Source organism: Mus caroli, chromosome 17 (assembly GCF_900094665.2).
Source record: "Mus caroli chromosome 17, CAROLI_EIJ_v1.1, whole genome shotgun sequence".
Taxonomy (NCBI): domain Eukaryota; kingdom Metazoa; phylum Chordata; class Mammalia; order Rodentia; family Muridae; genus Mus; species Mus caroli.
Genome location: NC_034586.1, coordinates 49,502,224 through 49,529,805, shown reverse-complemented (window position 1 = coordinate 49,529,805; position 27,582 = coordinate 49,502,224). Strand labels below are relative to the sequence as shown.

At 36.9% G+C, this 27,582-nt stretch overlaps 1 protein-coding gene across 1 annotated transcript in view; it reads right to left on the bottom strand.

Moving 5' to 3' along the window:
- Kcnh8 (potassium voltage-gated channel subfamily H member 8) overlaps window positions 1-27,582 on the bottom strand; it is a 352,841-nt gene that overhangs the window by 108,894 nt on the left and 216,365 nt on the right. Inside the window, exons 6-7 of the mRNA XM_021149362.2 lie at window positions 21,322-21,479; window positions 17,069-17,276 (exon numbers count right to left, since the gene is read on the bottom strand). Coding sequence (XP_021005021.1) covers window positions 17,069-17,276; window positions 21,322-21,479 — 366 coding nt within the window. The remainder of the gene's footprint in view (window positions 1-17,068; window positions 17,277-21,321; window positions 21,480-27,582) is intronic.

The following is a 27,582-nucleotide window of genomic DNA, read 5'->3' as shown; positions in this document are numbered from 1 at the left end:
TTGTTCTAACAAGGTCATGAGCTTAGAAGATATATGTATGCTAGCCCATCCTATATAAACACCAGCAAGTTGTGGAAGAGTGTTTGTGTGTGTGTGTGTGTGTGTGTGTGCATGCATGTGTGTATGTGCATAGGCATGTGTGCACTGGTCTCAAAGGAGAAGGAAATCATTCAAATGCAACAATGAGAAACAGGAAGTTTATCACCTCCTGGTGCCTACATGAGGGACTAAGATGGATGGATGGACAGCTATTCATAGTGGAGTGTCTATGGGTTTAGGTTTCTACACCTATGGAAGAGACACTGAAGAAAACATTAAAATTCTATGCACATTAGAACCTGGCATAAAACTTGAAGACTCCCTGTGGTACCTGAAAGGAGGAGGGTAGATATGGCTGTCACACCAGTTTCTGGGAGTAACAAAGAAACTCTAGTCTCTATTGAGAAATTTTAATAGTCTAGCCTTGAGATTTGTATGCATATTGTCTGATACCAAAAAAAAAAAAAACTTAAGCTAAAAAATATTATTTGATCCTAGGTTAGGTAATCATCTTGTTGCCCTTGGCAGAAACAAAGCCAAAGCACACAGGAAGACTCAGTGTATTTCTTTTGCATACCAGCTGCAAAAGATTTCCACCAAAAGAAGCACTATTCAAGATGAGCTGACTATCAAAATGAGAACAAACTGCAGAATAACCTGCCTTTCATAAGCATTATTACACAATAAATTGGAAGTAAAAAAATAAAATCAGGGAACTATTAGAAATTTCAATTTCAATTCAGGAATTTCATTTATTGGAAATGCTGGAAACTTTAAAATGCAGGCTACAAACTATGGAACATAAAGAGATATGAAAAACTATCAAATAGAATCTATATACTTGATTTTTTTTAAAAGTTACTATAAGGATCTTCAATATGTGTATAACAAGATCCAGGACTTCAATATAATAGATACATGTGATGGTTTGGATTTTTTTCTTTCATTGTTCTCCAGTTGGGGTCGCTGTTTGGAGAAGTTAGGGTGGTGCAGGCTTTCTAGAGGAAGCACTTCACTGGGCTTGGTCTTTGAGATTAGAGGCCTCTCATCACTCCCAATTTGTTTAGTTTTGTGCCTGCATTTGAAGATGTGAGCTCTCTGTTCCCTGTTCCTGCCTCCATGCATGCTGGATACTACTATGCTTTCTTGCCCCCGTGAACTCCTATCCTTTTGGATTCATAAGTAAGCTCAAATATGTTCTTTCTTATTTATCTTGCCTTGGTCGTAGTAATTTATCACAGCAACAAAACAGTAACTAATATGAAATATAAATCCTTGAACTAAAAAGTGTGAAAAGTGTTTCAACAACTATGGAAGAATGAGGGCCGTAGACTAATTTCTCTGATATCATTGAACAAGTCGAACAATGCATCATCAAAGCTATATTACCTGATTAATAGTTTCTAATGATTTATTCACTTAAAATGGATACCATTAAATGGGTTATCTAGGAAATCAGAGAAAGTGAATATAAGCTATTCAAGTATCTAAGTTCATCAAAAGAAGCAGAACTAACCACAACCATCTCACCAAGGAGGGAAAGGAAATTCAAACCCAAATGTTGTACTATTTATTATCCCTGGAATTTCATATCTTGAAAAGCACTGATGAAAACCACTAGTAAAGATCTGGGAAAGGGCTAGACCTCGAAATAGGGACTATCTCAGAGGGGGATTAGTAATTGATGTGACATGAACAGATGCACAGCATGCCTGCCTGTACATCACATTCTACCCAAATAAGCTTTGTTTATGTAAGGAAACTTGTACTTATTGCCCATTGATCATTATCTGTGTAATAATAATGCAAAAACCTGATATTATCTCAGTGGAAGGAGAATGAATCAACCAAGAAGAGTTATTGTACAATAGAATTCCATCAGTTAACAATAAATGCATAGTGTTTATATTCATGTAATGTATATTCATGAACTAAGGACAAATCTGAGAGAGGAAATAAAAGGCTAAAAGAAAAGGCAATGCAGAATGCCTAGCTCTAGGAGGTTCAGCTTTCCTGATCAGGGAGAAGTTATCTAATCAATGTGTGACTGTTTCCTTGTATACAGGGAGGTGTTGACAATAATACTACTTGGTGATAAGCAAGGTTGTCATATCTCAATTATATACAAATAATAATGAATACTATAATTACCATGACAGCTTTTTACTTTTGTGATTATTTACATAGCATTATGTGACAAATAGCCCACATTGGTTTCATTACATACATTTTTTTTTAGACATAGCATCTAAATTTACACCAAATTTATAAGAGTGAGCAGGAAGAGGGAAGAAGGGAGGCCTGAATTCAGGCTTGTAGGCTTGGCAGCAAATACATTTGCCCAATGAGCCACCTTGCCAGTGACATAATGGCCACCTAGTTATATAAATGGAAACAAATTCATGAACCAGGATTAGAACTTTTATTTCAAGGCATTTTTTAATAATGACATTTTATTATAGAAAGGAAAAAAAATCAAGGCTTTAGAATATCTCATATATCTAAAATCCCTCTGACATCAACAGCCATGGATCTATGACTCAAGCTTGCTCTATGTGAAAGAATGACTTAAATGGAGACAACCCAGTTTCATAAAGTTATTGAGTACACAGCTAAAAGGAGCCCTTGGAGGGAAGGGCTACCTTGTGCAGGATCTCAACCACTGGGCAAGTTGGAACACTGTCCAAATGCCAGAAGCAGAAGCCATTAGGAGGCATTTATTGCTCCCGACTATCCTGAAAGCTTGCTGGTATGACTAAAACTCTACAGGACAGACTCCCTGAGAGCAGATTTACTGTCAACAAAATACACATCAACCTCTAGGTGTCAATTGTTCCACACAGCTAAGAAGTTAAGACTCAGGTGCAAGACAATTTTCTTAAAGGTCAGATCTTTACATTAAATTCAATTTGAGAAGTCAACTACTTCTACAACATTCTTATTTTATTTGCCTATTAGAAACACATTAAAGAACGTAATAAAATAGACTGGCAATTTCTAACTTCATGCAAAGTATTATTTATATGTGGGTATATAAACTTGTCATGACTGATGATCTCCACTTCTCAGTCATTTTTTTCAAAGGATTTATGGCTCAAGAAAACCTCATATTCACTAATAATTAACTAAATATCCAAATTTAAAAGATATTATGGTTTGGTGGAAACTCTAAAGTCATACAGCTACTTAGTAGAAGAACTTGGCTGGAGATGCCAGTCTCCAGAGAAAGAATTATTCCATCATTTCTTGGTTTTCTAAGAAACATATAAATATTACTGGGTATTTATTTTTTATTTTGAAATTAAAATATAATTGAATCATTTTTTTTAGCTTTCCTCTTCCAATGGTGCCCATGTACACTCCTTTGCTCTCTCTTAATTGTGTGTCTTCTTTTTCTTTGTAGTTTCATGTGTGTGTGTGTGCACATGTGTGTGTGTGTGTGTGTGTATTCCTGAATATAAAAGTAAAACTTGCTCAATCCATATAATGTTACTTGTATCTATATAGTTTCAGGGCTGAAGACTTGGTATTAGGTAAGCAATTAGGGGATTCTCTCTCTGCAGAAGACTATTTCTTCCACTCTCGACATCATACATGATTGGGGGTTGGGGGTAGTGGGAGACAAAGAGATGACTCAGTGGGTAAAGGCTTTTGTAGCCAAACCTGATGATCTGATTTTCTATCTTGTACCCACATGGTTGAAGGAGAGGTTCTCTCTTGACAGTTGTCTTATGACATGTGTACCACAGCTAACCAACTAACCAAATAAATAAATGTGATGAACTTTTTCCTTAAAAAGAATCAAACTTTTCTGGATTATCAAGCTGTAGCAACACAAACAACAATAAAAATAATATGTTGATATTTAAATCGTCTTCTGTAAATCTCTTAGTAGTTAATAAAGTAAATAACTTCCTCAAACTAACAGATAAGACAAATATAATTTATTAGTACTTATAGATGAATTGATTATCTTTTGAAACTACAAGGAATGAATTAAAGTTTATGAAGCACATTAGGTATGTATTCCTTGCAATTTCTATGAAATAACATTTAAAAACTCTCAGCTTTTTGTTCAGTCATGATTATAACAGAATCAATGGAAAGTGAATTTCACTCATGGAAGTACAAAAATCTAAAATGGTTAGCTATTATCGAGAAATATATGCAACTTGTGTGAAAAATGCGTAATTTTACTTATTTATAACAGTCTATTTTTGAATAAATGGAAACTGAATATCATAACGTTCTGCCAAAAATATCTCAGTGCTACAAAAGAACTATTTTCAATCTTGTTTCTAAAGTGAACTCCAACTAAAATCCCACTTGGATTGTGATGAAAGTAATTTTCTTATAGTATTGATTTAAGGAAAAAGGCAGATTAGAATGGATCTCACGCTGCTTACTTTACTAAGCTTTAGACAGTACAATAATTAAAATGCTGAAATAATAGTGCAAAATTAGACTCTCAATGGAAAAATGACGTCTAATAATGTCATAAATCATAATTAAATATGGTTTAAATGCCACATTTAATTAATGGGACTGAATGAACTATCCTAAAAAGGATATTAAGAAGCTAAGAGAGGGGGCATATGAAAATTAATTAATTAACTGGTTAGACCTGAACTTCAAATCAGCTAAATCTGACCCACTCAAACCAAACTTTTGTTCTTCCTAAGCACAGTTTGCCTTTGTAAAGGCCACTGTAAAATTAACATTTCCTGTGTGACATAGGTCACTTTTGAGAGCCGTAATCAGTGATCCTAATAGTCAAAGCACTCAGGAAAACACCATAGGCTAGAAAGGAAGAGGCCAAAAGCAGTATCATGTCCAGGGGTTGACATCACAGGTGTGTCATAAAGAAACCAGATTGCAAAATACACTAAAAGGAGACTCTCTCCCAAGTCAGTCTGGGGTGGCATGCAAAGATATTTAAGATTCAAGAACATCTCTGAAGACTGAAAAACTATCTCTGTGGGTGAGATCTCTGGATTTAAGAGCTATGAACTGTGCCAAACAAAGGATGGACCTGTGTTTGCACCATTTACCCCCTCAGGAAACCCAAAAGGAAGGAAGAACAGGATAGGGAATAAAGAGGGCCTTTAAATCATTAACTTGTTATCCTGGTAAGGGGCATATGGCTGAAACCATTGCTTGCAATTTTCTGCCTAGATACAACCAGGTAATATAAAATTACATAAGAACTAGAAGACAGAGTGAAGAGCTACAAAATGCCATTATTTATATCCAACCTTTGCACTACCAAACTGCCTATATTAACTGCCTATATTAACCTACACAAGGCCAACCACTAATCATTCAAGGAAGAGGGGACTCACTCTATACCTCTAAACAAGACTCTGGAAAAGGTTGAAGAAATCACTTTTGTTAGATGTGTACCCACTGCCAAGCCTACTAGATTTCAGTGACTAATGCCAAACTTATGGTAACACAGATGGCCTTGTTTCATCTCAGTGGGTCAAAACCAAAATGAGTAGACATGAATGGCAGAGAAAGACTTGTGGAGTTAAGGAGAGGAGAAAGAGGTGATAGGGACATGGATGGTGACAATGGCCACTCGATAAAATGTGTTACAGCTTTGGAAGGATAGATATCTTGGTAGTTGAAAGCCAAGGAATATTACTATTCACACCACATAACAATGCTCACACAAGAGATTTATTGAAAGGGAAGGACCCAAGAGGGTGTCTAACTCTCTTCAGGCAAGAAACAGCAGAGAACTGAGTAGAAGGCAAGGTTTATATAGGATTGTGTGTGTGTGTGTGTGTGTGTAGCTTTCCAGGGTGGGTATTGGTGGGATTTCAAGTCCAGAGCTTGGGATTTTGTACTCTGTAGGGTGGGGACTGCATCTGGCTATTAGGGAGGATAGAGTGTTTTATGGGTGAAACCTGGTGGTTGGATGGCCTTAGAGGTAGAATATGGCTACTAGCTCACCTTGAGGGCTTACAATATGTATATGTGAAAAGTCTAAGAACAAAGTTAATTAATAAAAAATATAATAGCAATAGGCAAATTCAATGCAGTATCAAAAATATAAAGCTATTAAGGAAAATCAAAATTCATAGAAGGCATAATAGGAGAAATAATATAAGAATTTTAATAAAATATACACCACACATTTTAATCCACTTCAGGTAACAATGCCATCACTGGAGAGTAATAATAATTAATCTGAATTACAAATCTTAGCTTTTCAAGAATCTTTTATCCTCAGGATGATAAGTTGAATGTTCTAGGTTTTAGTTCTACCATTAAAATTTAGAGGCCTAAAATTGATAAAAATTTTAAATATTTCCAATTTTATGTATATGTATGTGCATGTTTGTCTCTGTGTGTGTGCATGTGGCTTATGAGGTTTGAAGGCATTCTTCCTTGACTGGAATAGTAACTGAAGACTTTTACTTACTAATCGTAAACAGAAGGAGTGTTATACATAGAAGCTTTCTAACAACTCAAATTAACTGATGAAAAGCCAGTAATAATTCATGCTAATAGAGAGAGAGAAAAAAAAACAGTTGAAAGTAAGCAATTGAGAGGCAGACGGATTTCTGAGTTCGAGGCCAGCCTGGTCTACAAAGTGAGTTCCAGGACAGCCAGGGCTATACAGAGAAACCCTGTCTCGAAAAACCAAAAAAAAAAAAAGAAAGTAAGCAATTGTTTTCATGGGGTTGTCAGAAAATTTGAGGAATGCAAAGGCTGGAAACCAAGTAGATTAAGAGAAGACGTCACCCTAGACCATGTTTATCCTTTTGGGACTCTGTCTTTGAAGACCCAAGATTTCCCCCATAGTTCTTCCCTGCTGCCCTTTTCCACCTTCCATTCTATGTGATTTCCAACCCTTTATGACTCCTTCAACCCACAGAACCATTCTCTACTATTCTCCAGTCTCATACTAGAGTGGAATTCAGATAAGAGCACCACCCAACCCTCATGAGAAGCTTCTTGCAGTAGTCTGTAATTAACACACAACTGGACAATGGGCAGAGTGAGAGAGCATCAGTTCTAAATGGGATGTCTTCATCAAACCATTTTCTTCAATACTTAAGGGATCTATATAGAAGAGGAGGCAGAAATACTATGGGAGTCACAGGTGGTGGATGCGTCCAAGCAAGAGAGCAACATCGTTCAGACACAACAGGGCTGATGTACATATGATATCACAAAGATGTGATGGCATTCACAAGATCAGTATAGATTCTAAACACACACACACACACACACACACACACACACACACACACACACACACACACAATGCCAAACTTAGAATGGAATGTGAGCAGAGTCCTACCCCTAACCCAGAAAACAGTTGCTATTGATACCTTATGGGAAATGGGGGGCGGGGAACCCTACTTTCTCCAATAGGGTATATCAACCACACTTCACATCAGGCTTCTTGCCCAAGAATTGTTGACCAACTCAAAACAGACTATATGGCTTTTTTGTGCAGTTTTTTTTTTGTTGTTGTTGTTTTGGTACTTTTTGTTTGCTGGTTTTAAATTTTGTTTTTCTGTTTCTATTTTTTTTTTTTTTGAGAGAGAGAGTGAGATGAGACAGAGAGAGAGAAGAAATTGGGGGAGGTAAAAGAATATGATCAAAATGTACTTTCACTTTTATTAAAAATAATCCTTCACTAAAAATATAATTTATAAAATCAATTAATTTTTAAAAGTTTAAAAGGTCAGAGATAAATATTCAAATGTGGCAGGAACCAAGTTATGGTGTTACAATGCAGATAATGACACAATAACCAGAAAAGCAAAATGACTTTATAATGACTCCTATGAACAGTTAGCCCTAACTGTACTTATTGTAAGTTCTACCAGGTTCCATAGGATAAACAATCCAATCCATTCTTAAGTGGGATTGAATACCGAGGAAATTCAAAATCCTCCAGAACAAATACACTATTTAACAGCAATAGTGTCCCAATGTCTGACATCCTCTGCTTATTGCCAGCACTTTATAGCAGTTCACTTATAATTAATGAGTATGTGGTTTGTTAACCATACAAAGAATGAGATATTGTTAAGTAATATAGAAATGGAATGATTTATTTCTAATCACTGACTGAAGACTGATGCCAGAAATTCTTCCTTTATTAATATAATAGAATGACCTTATAGGGATGTGCACTTTGCTCATCTTGATTAGACTGGATTAGATGAAGCATAGACAGGTATTTGTGGCATAAAGAGCATCTATAATTGTCTATTTATACATACATGTCTGTATTCATACACTTTTGTGTATATTGTTAACTATAACACAATTCCACACTGTAATCCCATGGCATACTTCTGTTCTCAAGCTGCCTTTACACAGACTTATTTAACCTCATTTGTGACTCTCCAGTTAGGTATTATTTATTGTTTCTATTGCATATATGAGTATAATCTTTCTCTAGTAAAGATTTACTAAGAGGTGTTATGTGTGGTTTTCTTTATTATAAAAAGATTAAAATTATTAGTTTTCTTTCCTATTATAATACTAAGTGTAATAACATTTATTATGGCATGTTGTTCGTTTATTTGTTTGTTTGTTTCTTCCTCAAGCTTATAGGCTGTTAAATTGTCAGCAGAAACTAACAACAAGCACCAAAAGATTTCATTCAATCTAGTTGTAGACCATTTTTCAGAATTCTGTAGATTGTGTTATGCCTTCAAGTCCTCCAGGACAGGAGTGAAAATTGACTGCTTTTCTCAAATTTCTATGACAATAGAAGCTTTGTGGTTGTGAACTTGTGTCCTATAGTGTGATATCATGCAGGCACTCTGTGGCAAAAATTATTCTGTGCACACTGTTCTCTGTGTGTGACTTTGCCCTACTCTCCCCACAGTCCTGGTGACCTGGAGTCCTGTCAGCTGTCTGACTACCTGAAATATAGAGGTTCTTTCAGGAAGGACTGAGACATGTCATTGAAAGATCCTTTTTTTTTCCTGCATTATCTCAAAATGCCTAATATGTTTTAAACACAAGATCAGATTACAGCAATGTGGATATGTGGATGGACATTTTTAATTTCTTCATTTCTCCAATATGAGTAACATGAGTGATATACTGGAGTCTGGGTTTTAAAAACAAAACAAAGCATTTGATTTCTACGGCAAAGATGGAAATATTTTCTGTTTTCTAGAAGCTATCTTCCAAAACTGAATAGGGAATGAGAGACTCTTCAGATACAGTATTCAGTTTTCATTTCCCATAACTAACAGCGACGTGGAACATTTCTGGTAATGAGGAGATCTGCCGCATTGCTTTAGTGGTGATGGCTGTTATGTTCTAGTAGACCTTCACCATGTATCAGGAACAAAGAAATTAAAAAGAGCTAAGGCAGTGGGAAAAGATAGGAATCTCTGGGTGGCTTCTGATTAGAGCTCTTTATAACTTGCTGCATATGACTCCTCCATGACTCCATATGAAAGTACTGAAAGGTACACTGGAAGCAACCAAGTCTTCTGGGAGCTTGGTGCAAAGGAAGGGGTTGGGCTGCACCACAGACCTAGTGACATGTGTTTTGAGATCTATGGTGGCTCCAGTGAGAATTTAAAATTAGAGGCACTGTTTCTAAAAAGGATTAGAAGCTAGGTTAGCTAGTTAGTCTCCTGTAATTTCAGGGCACCAAGGCAGAATGATTTTGAATTTGAAGGCAGTCTAGTCTACTTAGTAGTTCCAGAAAAATAAAACCAACAGAAACAAAGCCAGGTAGTCCTCAGAGCTCCCGGAAGTGCTCCCTTTAATCTACAGGAGCTCTGTTTGTATGCTCTTCTGTGTCCTTCTTCTAGGATTTCTTTTTACTATTTTAAATTCTGTGTAGGGTTATGTGCATTGCACTCATGCTCCCACAGAGGCCAGAAGAGGGCTCATAATTCCCTGGAGCTGGAGTTACAGGTTTTTAGGAGTCATTCAGTGTTGTAGCTGGGAACTGAATGTGGTTCCTTGACAAGAGCAGTGTATTCGTTACTTTTCCATTGCTGTGATAAAACTCAGCTACTAAGGCAATTTATAGAAGGGTTTATTTGGGGCTTCCAGTTCCAAAGCAATAGAAGTCTATCACAGTCCTGGCAAAAAGGATGACAGCAGGCAGGACGCCGGAGTAGCAACTGAGAATTAACCACATTCACAAACAGGAAGCAAAGAGCACACTAGGGACAACAACAGGCTTTTGAAACTTCAAGGCCCACCCCCTCCAACAAGTACAGACCTCCTAAATAGTTTCCCCAACTTGAGACCAAGTACTAAAAGGCCCAAGGCTTTTTAAAATTTTGATATTTTATTTATTTATGTTTCACATGTTATTCCCTCTCCCAGTTTCCCCTCTGCAAACTCTCTATCTCATCCCCCTCCCCCTACTTCTATGATTGTACCCCACACACACACACACCCATCTCACCTCCCTGGCATACCCCTACACTGGGGCATCCAGTGGGATCAAGGGCCTCTCCTCCCATTGATGCCTGATAAGGCCATCCTTGGCTACATATGCAGCTGGAGCCATGGGTCCCTCCATATGTACTCTTCGGTTAGTGGTTTAGTCCCTAGGAGCTCTGGGGGGGGGGTGTCTGTGTGAAAAAGCCCAAGACTTATGGAAGATAAATCATTCAAATCTTCACAAGCAGTAAGTGCTCCAGCCCAGTAAACTCTCTAGTCCCACTGACAATCTTTCCCCAACCACTCCCTTCTTTATCTTAGGGGTTCCCCACAATGTGAATCTTATGGGAAAGCCTCGTCTTGAAGAGATTTCATAATAATTTCTGTAAAACCTATGAAGTAAGTCAGGCAATGGTGGCATCTGTCTTAATGTCAGCACTTTGGAGGCATAGGCAGGCAGATCTCTATGGGTCTGAGGTCAGCATGGTGTACACAGGGAGTTCCAGGACAGCCAAGGCCACACAGAAAAACCTTGTATTGAAAAGCCAAGAATAAAAGAGAAAAGAAAGGACAAAAGAAAGAATGAAAATAGAGAAAATAGAAAAAAAAAGCCCTATAAGACAGAGTGCTATTACATCCTGTATGCTTGAGGAGGGTTTTGTTCACTTATTGAAGTAATCAGCTTACCATACACAGGCCTGGTCAGTTTTCCCTCCCTTACAAGAGGCTTACACATACTTAGCAGTTAATAACTATAGCTAGAGACCCTCCTCCAAGTCTATAAGATTTGTGATGCTTTATCAAATGAAGTTCACGTGGCTTAGCACTAAACAGATCAATGAAATATTCTAAGTGACGTGAATACTCTTCTCCCATTCTACGCTCTCCTGACGTGTGTGTGTGTGTGTGTGTGTGTGTGAAAGAGAGAGAGAGAGACAGAGACAGAGACAGAGACAGAGACAGAGACAGAGACAGACAGACAGACAGACAGAGACAGACACAGAGACAGACAGACACAGAGACAGGCAGACACAGAGACAGACAGAGATGAGGGAGATTTTGCATATCCACAAAAGATAAGCCTACTCTAACCTAGGAGTTAAGAGACAAGCCATCTCTTCCATTATAAACTGCCTTCTATGCCTTTGTAGACCACTTCTTTCAAAGTCCAGCCTGTTATGATCTTAAATTGAGAAATTTGAGAAAGAACATGGAACAATATTTAGGTACAAGATGGAAATACTGACTGGGATGAATTTAACTAAGGGAATGTTAATGCTTGCATTAAGAGTAAAGAGAGTGTTTTATAGCAAGCAAGATGCATGGAGCATTACCCAGTCCCCACAGTCCAGCCAGTACCACTTGACATGATGACATCTTTGAGAGCCTTGGGACTCACAGATGTTAAAAATCCCTCTGTGTTTTATCAACTTTATTATAGTTCTTAAGTATAAGATTAAAGATGTTAGAAGTTTGTCCTTTTTGCCTTCTTTTTTTTAAATTTTTGTCTAGCTCAATAATATATTACTTAGTGGAGGAAATTCTCTATTGCATATGTAATCGAGAGACAGGATAAAAGGGAAGGAGTCTGTACTGGCTAGTTTTAGCTGTTAAGATGCTATAACTTAGAATTAACTGTCGAGATAATCTTAATGAGGAATATTTATCTTAATTAAACTAGTCTGTGGGGATGTTTGTGGGGGGATTGTCTTGATTGTTAATTGATGTAGGAAGACCAGCCCATTATGGGTGGCACTATTCCTAGGAGTTACTGAACAGTATGGGGGGTGTTAAAAGCAAGTAGTTGCACATTCACTTCTCTCTTCTCTTGACTACAGATATGATGTGACTAGCTGCTTAAGTTTGTGCCTTGACTCAATGATGGACAATAAACACTTTTCATCCCAAAGTTGGTTTTCATCAGGAGGTTTTCTCATAGCAACAGAAATAAACCAAAAACTGAGTCTCTCTATGTCGTGGCAGTCTGTCCATATTAGATATTTGATGGTATGTGACTAATATGTGGTCATTATGTATTCACCCTTCAGGGACCATGAAACAGTGGAGGCATGGTATGCTAACAGGACATCCCACCCCAATATTTGCAGGACAGCTTCCAAATTTCTTGTCATTTTTATTGTGTTCATATAGCTCCTTTCCCAAGATTTGTTCTATGAACTGAGCCCATGTGTCCAGATAATTGATCTCATTTTTGCTTTTGTAATTCAGAATATGAGTGAAGCACAAGGCTCACTCCATAACTACTGTTGGAGAGGCCTTCTATACTGTTATTGGGGGGTAGGGAGGCCAGAGAGTTTGAAGATGTCCTCCATTCTTGGTAAGAGCAAAGGTGGCAACTATGGAAGCCATAAGCAGAAGCATGCAATGCACCTGAGACCACATGAGGCAGATTTTTGGAGGAGCTGTACAGCCACACCTGCTACAGATGAGAAAACTAGAATCAGTCAGGAAGTTCCACAATGGGCATCAATTTGGGAAAAATCACAGGCTTGCAAATCCTTGAGGTGGATTCAAATCTAAATAGTAGCAGCTTGAAACTGAATCTTTCTTAATTAAGATCCCAATGGAGCTCTTTAAAAGCAGATTCAGTGTCATTAACTGAACTTTACAGCTGCCATTAATTGAATTCTACAAGTGATAATAATTACAACAAAATGCACATCTATGTACTGAGACATATGGAAGCCTGAGAGGCCTTACACTACCATTTTGGCAGCTCTGGAGGTGGAATCCAGTGCCTGTGGCATAATTAGTAAGTGCTTCACTATTGAGTAATATTCCAAAACCATGTCACATAGTTTACCTGTATCGAAGATTCTCATAGAAAATAAGCAATACAGACTCTGCAAGAGGCCAATCAAAACATTTCTTTGCAGCCAACTGCAACCTTTAAAAAGAATTCTCAAACTCACTTGTGATATGTTTCTTTAATATAGAGTTAAATGTTACCCTCTATCCACATTCCATAAAACTGTCATACTTAACAGCAGTTCAGTGTGGGTGCTGGACCTACCCATTTTATTAACTCTATTAAAGCTCAGAATAAAATCTCCTAAAGGTGACTTCTTGAGCACAGTAATTAAATCAAATGGCAACACTCTGAAATTACCTTCTAAATAAACTTCCTATGCAAAATGATATTCATTGGTTTCTATCATAAGAGTAGTTGTCATCATATTATAATGACAGCACATATTGACAGTGACTTGGCTAATGACCTTACTTTTCTTCTACCTCACCTTTGCATGTGTGTGGTACGTATATATGAAGGAGTTTGTGTGCATGCATGGGAGTGTGGATTCACAAATGACAACCACATCTGTTGGTCAACATCTTGCTTCTACATGGTAATCCAAACTTAGGATCCCAGCACTGCACAGCAAGCACTGAAACAGCTCCCAGTCTGCCTCACGTATATTTCTGTGTTTGATAACTTAATACTGACAACCCCAAAGAGACTTCCAGCACTATTGCCATTTTACAGTTATGGGAGAGGAAGCAAAATTAATAGCTTCTTCCTGTATCTTGCCGTTCTGTATTAGGAAAGAGGACATCAACTAACTTTTATAAAGCTTATTAGCCTTTCCTATCAGCACTGCCTTAGCAATAAGCACAAGCTGTAGAGGAAGAATAAAGAGTTTAAGCTTTTTCTCTGTGACATCCAATAAATTAGTTTTGGTAGACAGAACCAAGCGCACAATGGACACTTCTCAGACAAATGAGCAAATCTCGTTTATTCTCTCTTTCTTAGCCGGAAAAAGTTTTCCCAACAGATGTTCCTTATAATTTTCCTAATATTTGACATATAGAAAGACTTCTAGACAAGTTTGGGAGTCTAGGTTCCTGAACCACGTATACCACTTAGTAACCTAATGACCATGACTACTAATCCATCTAACTTTGCCAACAACTATATCCTAAATAGAAGTCACAGTAGAGGAAAAGTCAACATTTTCCATATAGAGCTTGTATAACCTACACCTTGATTCTCTTCATTTGATAAAAAAAAAAAAATGGACATAGGTCCTTCTTAGTCATAAACAGGCAGACAAACTTCAAAATTGTCTAGATTATACATTCAAATATATGAAAATACAAACTGAAATAGAGCACCAAACAAACCATTTTACAATCAGTTTCTGATCTCCTAAACCAACAACCACAAAGTATCCATTCTAAAAGTAGACAACTTATAAAAATTGGCATTGGCCAGGCTTAAAGATGAACTTGGGTTTATTTAGAAGCAAAATATCAAAGCACTTTAGCTGCCAGTATTGAACTTGCCAAGGACAAAAGAAGAGTAATTGGATAATTGACAATGATTAGAAAGAGATTTATCGTTCAGACAGATAAACCTGCTCTATACCTTAGCCACAAAAGTAAATAACAATGTGTTCTCTAACAGGATTTTATTTATGTGATGTAGTTTTGATTTATGGTAATTGGAACAAAAACAAATAAAACCACTACTGAGAAGAAATCACACAGTAAAAATGAACTAACAGGTAGAAAAATCTCTGATTGTTTAGTATGAAGACAAATTTCCACTGGCATATGATTTAATAAGTATACAAATTATACAAATAATTTTAGAGGGAGGGAAAGTCCTTGTCCAGACCTTGTCCAAATATATTTACAGGCATAATGACCTATCCATCGAGTTGAACTTTTCTCCCCTAAAATATGCAGAGTTGTTTTGTTCCTAAGAAAAAGGGGAGAAAGTTGAAATCTAGGTTGCATGTCTGTAGCACGGCTGACATGGTAGAAGTGTTAACAAAATGATTCCTCATCTAACTTGATTTGAGAGTGTGTAGAAGCTGGGTTTTCCCCACCTAGACTCTCTCAGACGACATCCCTTACAAATTAACATCGATGGATAGGTCTGGGATCTGAAGAATATCAGCCCAGGCCTAAGAATGAATTGAATGCTGACCACAAGAGAGAATTTTAATATAGACTGAAAAGAAAGGGCAGACATCGAATCTTCCCACTCACTGAACCACATTGGGACAACCCTGGAGCACCTTGGGGAGACAGATGGCATCAGTGACATCAGACATGACTTTCTCACCTATCTCTTCTCCATCCTTCTCCAGATGAATCTCATTTTTAAAAAATCTAGGACACCCTTGCTTTCCACTCAACAGAGTTATTTATGTCCTTACTTCATTTCTGAGAATCCAAAACTGTAGCCAGATATCTAAAACGTGCTTTGAAAAGGAAGAAAAGTCAACTCTTTTCGGAAGGAAATCTTCGGTGCAAGAGATCAGTTGCTTTCTGGCGTTCAGGTGAAACATGGTCACATGACTTTTTTGTTTGTTTGTTTTGTTTGTTTTTAAATAACCAGGGAAGGGAATTAACATTCTTTAACTTGCTTCCTCAAAATCTCCAGCTAGCCCTTCAGGGATGGCTTATGAAGGTTATTCTACACACCCTGTGGTGAGAGAGGGTTGTTTAGGACAGCCAGCACAGCTCTGCATAGCTTCCTCAGCAAAGGGACACTTGGTACTTCTCTTTCTAGGAGTTGCTTATGACTAAGCGCTCTGCAAAGGTCTGAGCTTCTTTCAAAGCTTCAAGATTGACTTTTGGTAGAGACTTTATGTGAGAGCATTTGTGCCGACTAAAATGATAGATTCTTTTGAAGCATAGATTTCGAAAAATAGATTCTTTATCCAAACAAAAATAAAAACAACAGCCCTCCAATAAAGGGCACTGGAGTAGCTCTATAGAGTGGAGCTGGGCAAAGATGGTGGCTAGTTTAGAATAGAAGGTATCTACTTCTTTACACTTCTTGTTTTCTATAAATTCCCATGATTAACATGGGTTTAAAAATGTTTTCCTGTGCTTGGTATTTTACATTCATTTATGCAAAATTATGTAACTCTTGAAAGAGAAATCCTAAACTTTTATGGAATTTGGAACTACTGAATGCTGTAAATATTTGTAAACGATCCTGTCTTCTCTGCCATCACTGATCCTCTGCATATGATACACCGTTTTCTCAGTTCCCTGTCCTAATGGAAAAAAGAAAGGCTCATCTTCTTTTCCCTTAGAAGACCAGCTCAGATATAAACAACTGTTTTCTTGTGGTTCAACAGCTTAGTGAGAGCCTCAAAACAGTTTCCCATGATTTACTGCTACTAGCTCTGCACTGGCAAAATGCCAAGGTAATTGGCAAACTTAACCAACAACTGGCACATCCTCTTTAGACAGTTTCAACAACTTAGAGAGTTTTTAAGTTTCTTTGGCCTAAAAATTGAACCTGATGAATTTTAGAAACAATGCAAGGTTCTTAAAGAAGACTTTCATCACTTGTACTTTAAAATGGGGGGGGGGGGAAATGTCAGTAAGAAGGAACATATCTATATGATTGTATAGAAGATAAAGAGAATTGAAAGGAGTGTGGAAGGGTATGGAATAGGAGAGCAGCAGAGTATTAAAAATGCACTAAATACACATCGTGTACACAGATGAGAATTGCCTATGTAATGTAGTGTAAAAAATTTAGTAGATGAGTAGAATAATATATACACAAACACAACTTTCATTTTCCCCAAAGTCGACACAACATTCCCTTTTAACTAACAGTGGAAAACGTGACAGAAGCCCTTACCGACTTCCCACTTGAGAAGGCTGTTGTCCTCCCTCTCCATTTTTCCAATGACATACCAGATACATGCCATCCAGTGTGCAAGGAGAGCAAACATGGACATGAGCAGGGTGAGGACGATGGTACTGTGCTGAGAATAACGGTCCAGCTTCTGGAGGAGGCGCAAAAGACGCAGCAGCCGAACAGTCTTCAGGAGATGAACGAGGGACACCTGTGGTGGGACAGGGTAACACAGCTTGGAAACCACATCCACAGCACTGCATTTTTCTGTAACTCATACCAACATGGGAAGTTTCTGGAAGGAAGAATCATGGTGGCTTAACTCCTGTGGACATACTGATGTGTTTTGGCTCCTCAGACCAGTGTCAAGAGAAAGAATGAAGTAACATAGGCTAAAAGTTACAGAGGTTATTTTTCCTGCAAAAACTTAACTTTATTAACTAGAATTGACTTTGTTTTCTACCTGACTATATACAATTTTGTATACACTGCTGCACAGCTAAGGCACACCGTATGTAAGATTTCACCTTAGACATATTTTGTGTCAATTTTGCTTTCTGTCTACACATAATATATTTGGGTTGTACCACTAATCCATAAATATTGAATGAAATGTGAAAAGCCATAATATAGCTAATTTTAATTTAAGACTTTTGTAGTGTTCATTTTTTAAGGTTAGGTTTTCATGAAACTCACAGAGACCTGGAAAGATTCATTTCCTTATGTCAGCTGGCCCATAAACTTGAGTAAGTACCAGTGGCACCTGCTGTGTCAACTGGTAACCTATCTGGCTCCAACTATCAACAAATAGAGCAAACATTCCAGTCAGACATTCCAAGCCTGAGCTTCTCTCCAGAGTGTTATAAAGCCAAAATGAAGTAGACTTGAAACTTTTGTTGCATCTCCTATGCCCTGTCTTTTCCAACAATTAAATTATAGACTTCAAACTCAAGAAGTTTTTTGAATTTGGGCATTAATGAAACACCATTGGTGAACACAGACATGGTCAGAATTAGTGTTAAAGAGGGGTGTAGCTAGCACATGCCCTCTGACTGCTTTTACAGAATTTTGAGAACATTAAATAGATAACAGAGTATCAACTCACATAGAAAGGGAGTTTGGTAGACTCTTTGACCATTTAATTTCTTGGAGGGAACTATAAGTAAAGAAGCTGATTATAACTTGTGCCTATAATGTGTCTACCCTGTGTAGAATATAACTATAGATGAAGTCAGTGTCCTCAGGGGGAATTGCCTCCAAATCAGCAGGTCAGTTGATTTCAGTTATCCCTTTGGTTACCCATCTTCCCATAACTCTAATATATAGAGGACCTTACCTACTATTTGAAAGATGAGCAAATGATGCAAGAATGAATGAATGAATGAAAAATGAATGAACAAAAAAGAATGAATGGACAGATTAAGATATAAGATACTCAAGTCTCATCATATATGTAGATATTCAAAAGTGTGCTCAATTCTAGTCTTGTGAATTATTCTAAACTTAAATAAAACACAATCTTTTCTTAAACCACTTTTTCTTCCCTTCATCTTACTTTCTGCCTGCCCACAGCTGTGGACATTACAGGGTAACTCCTCCATATGGATTCTCTCTATTATGTGGAAATCTGTGATGTGACTCATGTCATCAGGGTGAGCAGCAAACACTGTTATCTGCTGAGTCACCTCACAGGCCATAAAAGAGAATCTTACAGGCACCTGGGAAGCTGCTCTTTTATTTCTTCTCTATGCTCTTGATGTTCAAGCTTAGCTTTCTCTATCCCTGCAGCATCAATATCTCATGTACCAAGTTGGTGTGGATCGCAGGACCACCTTCTAGGATTTTAAAATATTGACTTTGTCACTTGGAGTATTATTGTGAATGAACTTTGTTTAATAGGTAGCTGAATTTGATAGACAGATGGCAATTTTTAAGTGAAATGAAGCCTGGTATGGAACTCCCAATCGGGAAGGTCATGTGCATCTGGAGGTGATGCAGATGCCGCATCTTCTCTGGTCTCAGGGGGAGTGGTTCAGAGAAGATGGTAGAGCTTTCCTTCTGTGACCATTCCCACAAGCAAGGCACGTGAACTCCACTTTAGGATGACATACCTTGGTGATATGCTGGGACGCTCCAAACAAAAAAAGGAATTGCTCACACAAGAGTCAGAAGCTTCCTGCTGGGAATGAAGATGAGGGTTTTGATGAATGGGGGACCTCATGACTCTTATTGCTTTTTGAGATCGGTATCCCAAATTTGTCATGAATGAGAATTATGAGGGACTTGTGGACAAGTGAATGTATCCAAAGCTTCTAGTAGCAGTTTTCTCTTTTACCAATTGGACATAACAAAAAGAAACATGTGCCAAATTAAAATGAAAAAGTTTTGATTTTTTTGTTCAGATGGTAAACAATCCCTACCCTTGCCTTTCCACTTTATCTGTCCTTCCTAATTTTGTCTCTGTCAGAACCTTTCAGAGTGAGGTGCACAGTAGATTTTATTGGTGACGATATGAATGTACTGAAAGCATTTGCCAAGAGCAGTTAGTAGCAGTCAGGGCCAAAGCCTACAGAGGGCTCTACCCCATTATGAGTTTCTTTTATGGAGATATATTCACTGGACATATTTTAAATCTGGTAGGAGCAGGCTTATTTTTAGTTTCCATGTCTAAGGACATTTCTCCTTATAAGTTGTTCTCATCACATGTTTTGTTAGAAAAAGAACAGGATATCTTGAACAAGCTCTTCTGTTCAAATGGAACATTTTATACTTATTACCTTAGTTAAGGACAGCAGACTTGTACTGTTATTTAAATGATCAGGCTTGTCAAAAATAGGGGCAGTATCTCTAGTAGGAAGTTTTTTTGCCATCTTGTTTTCCTTTGTGACTTACATTATTCACAAATCATTTATGCAAGATCCCCAAGACACTGAGCAGAAGAGGGAGGGCATTGTTGAACTGGTCACCAAGTTAGAGAATCTCACCTGTTAATTTAGGCAACGATGATGTTAACAGTATAAAAACATACACTGAATAGTTCTTGTATATATTTATTATCCTATATTACATGTACATATTTGAAATTATCCTATTTCAGTATTCAGAGAAGAGTAGAGCATAAGAATTCTATTAATATTCAGTAGCAAAGCTGAAAGTTAATTTAAAATCAGATTGTGTTAGACAGAATTTATTTGCTAATTTGGCCAGAGAATTTAGAATACTTTAATAAACCTTTGTAACATATACTCCTTAGATTATTTTGGAGCTTTGTAAAATCCTTCCTTGAAGTCACTTCACTGTCATTACATGTACATCTGCATTGAGAAGTTGGGAGAGAATGTGTTTGTTCACCTCAAAGCCAATAATGTCTGAACTTGAAACTCTGATCACTTGGCTACTCTTGGAAACCAGGCATTAAAGTCTTCACAAAGGATGTGATGTATATGAAGAGCTATCAACTGAGAAGGGTATTTGTTTCATTTGAACTAATATTTAGTACATTTGTTTTTACAGGCTAACATTGGTTACCATAATAAAAAACCACAAGACAACAACAACAACAACAAAAAAAAAACATATGCACAATCAAAAGTGGTCTTCCTAAACATCTCTCTGGTTATAAGAAAGCACTAGACAGTTTTTAAAAATGTCTGTCACTGAATGTAAAAATGATTGCTAATGCAAATGGAACACGTTCTTCCTTGTGAGGAGGCATGATAAGAAGCTTGAAAGAAGAAAGAATAGAAAGTACAAGTGTTAATCAACTCAGGAATCTTATTTTGTATTGGGGTTATGTTATTGAAGTGACTGAATTCCCTTCCTCTAATTCCAGCATTCCCATTTGTCTAATCAGCCTTCAGTTAGCTAACAAAATGTATAATAAAATTTTAAAGAGAGACAGAGTTAGAGATCACAGAAAGAGAAAATATATTTTTGCATTTCTACACCAAATTCTCCAAACAATTTCCTTTTAGAAATCTAAAGTGATGATTCTATCCCTAAAGGGGGTTTGGTTTAGTGAGTCAAAATTTATGACAGATTCAGGTTTTCTTCCTGTATAGGCTGTCTCTGCTTCTGAGTATTGAAGGAAGAGATCAGAAACAATTCACTTCCTCAAGTGGAGAATCTGGCCTGTATGTCACTAAGTATCTCCACATCCTTATTAAAGAGGTCACAAACCACAGGGAGCATTTAGCAGCAAATACATGAAAATCAAACACAAAACTTTAAAGGCCATGTGGAAGATGTCTACTCACCACTGTGACATTGAAAGCATACAGGAGGTCAAAGGGCAAGGCGGCAATCAGATCAATGATGAACCAGGTGGTGACGTAGTGAATGCAAATGGATCTTGCTTCAAAGATAACTTGGCCAGACTTGCTGACATAAGTTGTTCGGAAATTTAGAATAATATCTGCTTGGGGAAAAAAGACAATTGAGAAAAAAATAAGGAAAAGAGGGGAAAGAAAAGGAAGAGTGAACAATAATACTTTTTAAAAGAAAGAAAAGAAGAAAAGGGAAAGGAAGGAAGGAAAGAAGGAAGAAAGGAAGGAAAGAAGGAAGAAAGGAAGAAGGAAAGAGGAAAGGAAAGCAGTCAGGGAAGAAATGTGTACAAAAATCAAAGAAAAGTAAATTCAAGCTGCTTCAGATTAGTACCCTCACCATTTCATTGTAAATGAAATAGTTTCAACGTAGTGAGAAAATACTGAAGAAGAGCAAAGGACACTGTATACTGTGTTCAGTTGCTGAAAATTCCAGCCATTAGAATACCAGTGAGATTACCATGTGTCCAGTGTACAATATTCTAAAGCTTGTTGGGAGATTGTTTCAGCCCATGGTAGAGGTAGAAACAAAGTCCTACAGATCATCTTAGTCAACAACTACCATGTGGGTAACACTAGTAATTTTATGCACAAAATTTAGCAAGTCATTGTGTGAATATGAAATTCACTTTGACATTAAGTCACACATGCCTTACTAAGTACAGCAGTTGCTTTTTCGCATCTATTGATAATCTGTTCTTTTATTTTACATCATAATTTTCAAACTTTCCTTACATAATTCTTTTGTTCTGTGTTTATTGATCCATTTACCACAGACAATACTCTTATGAGAGCTCGTCAAAGACAAATCCACAACCAAGAATGCTTTCTTAAGTTGAAAGTCATCTGTATATATGTGAGTATATCTCAGGCTGACATCTTGCTTTCTGGGTTAAGTAAATTAAGATGTATATCTTCTTTAAAACAAAGTGCATGCAGGTCACAGAGAATTTCAGGATGGGTAGACACATAAAAGGATGGCTCATGTGGGCAGCTGACTCTAACAGACAGACTTTACTTTATGGGCCTTATTTTGGGCCAATACATTGGTTCAACCCCTCACAAATCAAATCAGGATACATGGGCAAATGTTCCTAGTTAATGTAACTAGGAATTAACGTAATTACAAAACAATGGAAAATCTGAGCTACAAAATGGATTAAGGTTATATGATGAATTGGAATACTCTGTGGCTAACTTAAATTATTAAAAATAAGAACACTGTTCTGTGAGGTGAAGGATTTATTGACACCATGATCATGGTGTTGATCACTAAAACCAATTAATTGGTTATGTTCCATCAAAATGACATCTCAATGAACAAGAAGATATTTTGTTAGGGTAATTGAACAGGAAGATAGAGGTGATATGATGATATGATTGATATGATAAGATATTATATGATGATATTTCATTTGATTTATGTATGACATTCTAGGAATAAAGAAAATATTTAAAACCAAATAAAATAGTTAATAAAATATTAAAAATAAACAAAACACCCCAAAATATAAAATTACTCAGGGTTATTGTTATTATTAACTAGAAAATACAGAAGTGATATTTCTTTGTCCTGTTACAGGGGATTAAAAGATAATATGAAAATACCAAACATATCACAGAGAGAACTATATAGCAGGGCCAACAGGTAGCCTCTCAGTGTTATGAAAACCCCAAGGCTGATATTTGCTAAGGAAATCTCTATTATGGTGGAGCCACAAGAGAGTAACTGTAGTTGATGAAATTAATTAAATATTTAAAAATTGGTAGTATAACTCCATAAGGCTACATGTTGTCAAGGATGATGAGCTGAGTTAGATTCCTGGAAACAATGTGGTAGAAGGAAAGAACCAACTTCGCCAAGTTATTCTAGAACCTCTCCACATATGCCTTGACACACACACACACATTATAGTTTACTTATGACATCTCATGGTTTGAATGCTTGGTCTTCAGACAGTGGTAATGTTTGGGAGATATTCTGGAAATGTAGGAGCAGAGGAGCAGTGTTTCTTCTGAAACTTGCATGTCTCATTCTCCTCCATCAAAACACTAAACAGGTCTGATGTTGCTAAGCTTCTGCCATCAGTGATTGGTACCCTGAGGGTGGTATGGTTGCAGATCTGACTCACTCTGAATCCCTTCCACCATGATGTGAACAGATTTGCTCTGCCATGGTTTCACAAACCCATGAGCCCAAAAATAAACATTTTAAGTAGTCCTTCTGGAATGCCATTCATGGCAATGGAAAAGTGGCAAAACCACATTGTTTGAGCCAAGAAAAACACGTAGCAAATTAACAGAAAAGATTTTTCCTCCTCAAAATCTTTATATTCCTATGTGTTGTCATCTGACACATCATCCTTTGTGGTCCATGGCACAAGGATTCTATTTAATGACATTTAATGCCATTATTTAAGAGACAGAGAATTATGGAAACACCCTGGTTTACAGCCTTTATAAAGGACCAATCCTAATCCACTGCACCAAAACGAAAACATAATTGAATTCTCTGATGATGCAGATCACAGGTAATTAATTACATTCTGAGATAATTTGCTTCATTGTCTTCATGCCTTATATAGCACAATTAAAGACTAACAATAAAGAAACACAGGATGTGTTGCTTCCTTGTTTTCAGACTTCCAAAGTAGTTCTTCTCCCCTCCCACTGACAAGTTATGTGTATGAGCTGAAAAGCAAGGAAGCTAAACACATTTCCCTCTGAGTTTTATTTTCTGTAGAGCTATGTCATTAGAATGTCCATGGTCCTAAATAAAAGGAAAGGGAGGGGGTACATTTGATACAGCATAAATTAGTAGATTACTTTATTATCCTTCATGACAGGTGGGAAATAATTTAAAAGTCATATTGGCTTACTTGTTAAAAAGTATATTAAAATATAATGATGTGCACAAGAACACGTGCAGTGCATGTAAATAATTACTAACTTTATTTAATGATTTCTTTAAAAATTAATTGATGTGGTTGATGTAGCATGGGTAGAGAGACATTTAAGTAAACCAGCTCTGGCTGATGATCTAAAGATACTCTGAGTGTTTCCATTGCTCATATGACACTGCTTTTAGCATAGTGTTTTCTCCAAGGACATTTGGGGGGAAAGGAGCGGAGACAATAAGCAGAGAAGAGATGGATCAAGAGGCTCAGGGGATAGATTATCCTAACGAGGATTAGAATAAACCATTGGTGATAGGTATAAAATTCCTTATGCTCTGACCTCTGCTGAGCATGTCAGTATCTGTCTCTCTTACTCTGAAGTGAGTGATTTATGAAAAAGAAAGAACAATAGTACCAGTAGGAGACAGCAGCATGTAAGAAAAATGGAACTCACAACAAAAGATTAGGGGAGAGAAGACTAGATGAAGTGAGGTGGATCCATGCTAATACTTGTTGCTATTTCCTGTAAGTGGATTCTCTGCAGTCCTGATAGATAAATGGTGGTAACCTTCACCTTGGATATATTGCTCCATTTCAAGGGAAGGTACATAAAAGTCCTGTATCCTAATGGTTTGCCTTATGTAGGAGTGCCATATATTGTGCTTTGAATGAGAAATATCCTCTATGGGCTTATGTGTTTGAACATGTGGTTCCAAGATGATGGCACTGTTCAGGGAGATTAAAGAGCCTTTAGGGATGGAGCCTTATTGGAAGAAGTATGTCACTGGGCATGAACTTTAGGGTTTAGAACCTTATCCAACTTCCTTTCTTGTGTTCTGTTTCTTTTGTGTAAAGAGAATGTGGTTTTTCTGTTTCCTGACTACTAGGCAGGCCTAATGCTTCTTCCACAATGCCCTACTTTGCTATGGTGGATTGTATCCCCACTGGAATTGTAACCTAAAGTAACCTATTTTTTTTTCCTGAATAGCTTTTGGTTAGGGTATTTTATTACAACAATGGAGAAGGACCAATTCACCATTTAAGTAATCTTTAGTAATGATAAGCCTTGTGGAGTTTTTGTTTTAGTTTGGTTCTGGGACCAAGATGCCTCCTTTATCTTTAGAAAGAAATGTTAAATATTTTAATATAGTAAAAACTCCTTTTGGATGTGATTACTATTTCTTTAGAGTCAAGGTTAGAGATAAACTGACCACACCAAAGTACCCGCAGTGTGCTACACAAGCACAGAGGTGTCACATGTTCTCAAACTCCAGGTACTGTACAACTTTCCAACTGAAATGATTCCTTTCAATGGTCTAAGATATTTAAATACTGCTTCAGAGGGTCCATGGATTTTCACCCTGTATGGAGTTCTTTGGACTCAAAGAAAAGCAAATCACCTAAAACGAGCATGCCTTCGTTTTTATCATAGGCTTTTTATCTTCTCATGATCTTGTGCCATTACATCCTTATAAGCATCTTTATAAGCACAGTAAAGTATTATCAGTAAACTTTATGTTGGGTTAAAGTAGACATTAAAAATATTTAGTACAGCACTATTAAAATTCTGCTCTTATTATCATTACTATTCATTTGTATTAGCCTGACATTGTACATGGCTGTCACTGTATTATGTAAGTCTACCATATCAAAAGACTTGTGTATCATGCACAAAAGTACTGATTTGGCCGCTCTATAACTTACTTACTCTTTCAGTGATGTTTAAAACAAAATTAGACATAGATTTTTAATTTAAAATACATTAATTGAGGCTGTAGAGGTGGCACAAATGTTAAGAACATTGATTTCCCCTCTAAAGGATCTGTGTTAAACTCCCAGCACCCACTGGACAGAGACCATACTTGACTCCCTGGGAACATGGTGCAGGTTTGGGTCACAAACTTTTGCTATATCCCAGTGGGATACTGACTGTGCTTGTGAACACAGTGACCCTAGCATACCTGGACTGGACTGCTAAGAATTTCTTAATGATCATACAGTAGCATGGCAGATAGTATGGAAACAGTAGTCAAATTCCTTGTTGTTGACATCAGTCCACATGTCCCCAGTCACTGTTGCTGTACTTAAAGGCTTCCAAACGAAGACACAGGAGCTAGGAGTGGCTTATCAGAGTTGCCTAACTTGTTCATAGTTACTTCTGTTTCTATTTTATAGATCTGGAACACACTATATAGTCTTGCTGCCATGCCAATAAAAAAAAAACTAATAATAACCAGCATTTACTGAATCATTATTTTGTGATAGGGCTGTTTTTGTTACTTCATATGTGTTCACTGTTTTTTGCCCCATGAGGTCACTGTCAAGCCATCAATGTGTCAGCGATGTATTTGGAACCAGGCGTTCCAAACTCAGATCATCTGTGAAGATCGCTTGTAGTGGCAAGGCTAGGTTTCACAGCTGGCTTCTTTGTTTCCTTTCATCACCGTGGGAAGAGAATTCTTCTAGTGATTTCTATGAGGTTTTTATGGAACTTAAGTGAGTTTTAGAATCATAAAGGTAATATTTAGCACCTCAATTATAGATTGCCATATATAAGACATTCAACTTTTAAAAGTATAGTTTAAGAATAGCATATATACTGTAAAATGAACTAACATTAGAGAAGGAGTTGGATGAATTTTTCCAAGGTTAGCTGTTCCTTGAAATCATTCATGCTCAGGGATACAACTCGAATCAGAAGAATTTGTTATAATCCTCACTGATTACTACCTTTCCCCAAATAACCAGTACATTTATTACCATACAGGAATTCTGCACGAATCTGTTAGAAGCACGATACAAAGGAACCAATATAGCTTTTGCTTTGGAGTGTGGAAACTTTCACTAGGATACAACGTACTTTTGTTGCTGTAGAATGCTTCATTAACTTACTCTGCAGATGTCTATCTTTTCATTTCATTGTGATGGAACATGGGTTCATTTGACAATGATCTATCTTAGAGAAATACCCATGTAAATATCCATGCACAATACACATATAAATTAATGTATGTATACATATGTAGATAATCAAATATACACACACATGTATTTTCTTATAAATGTGTAGGCTGACCATTGACTTTAACTCCATCTTTCTGGGTCACCAAGTATCCATTTACTTTAATAGAGACTGACAAAAAATTAAATAGAAAGAACACACTTATTAATATGTAGTATATGACTGTAGTATTAACATGTAGTATATGTTCCTTTATCTTAAACTCCATATCTTTCATGAATTAACTATAATTTCTATTTTTCCTTCCTTCTAATGATATTTTAAAAGATATTTTAT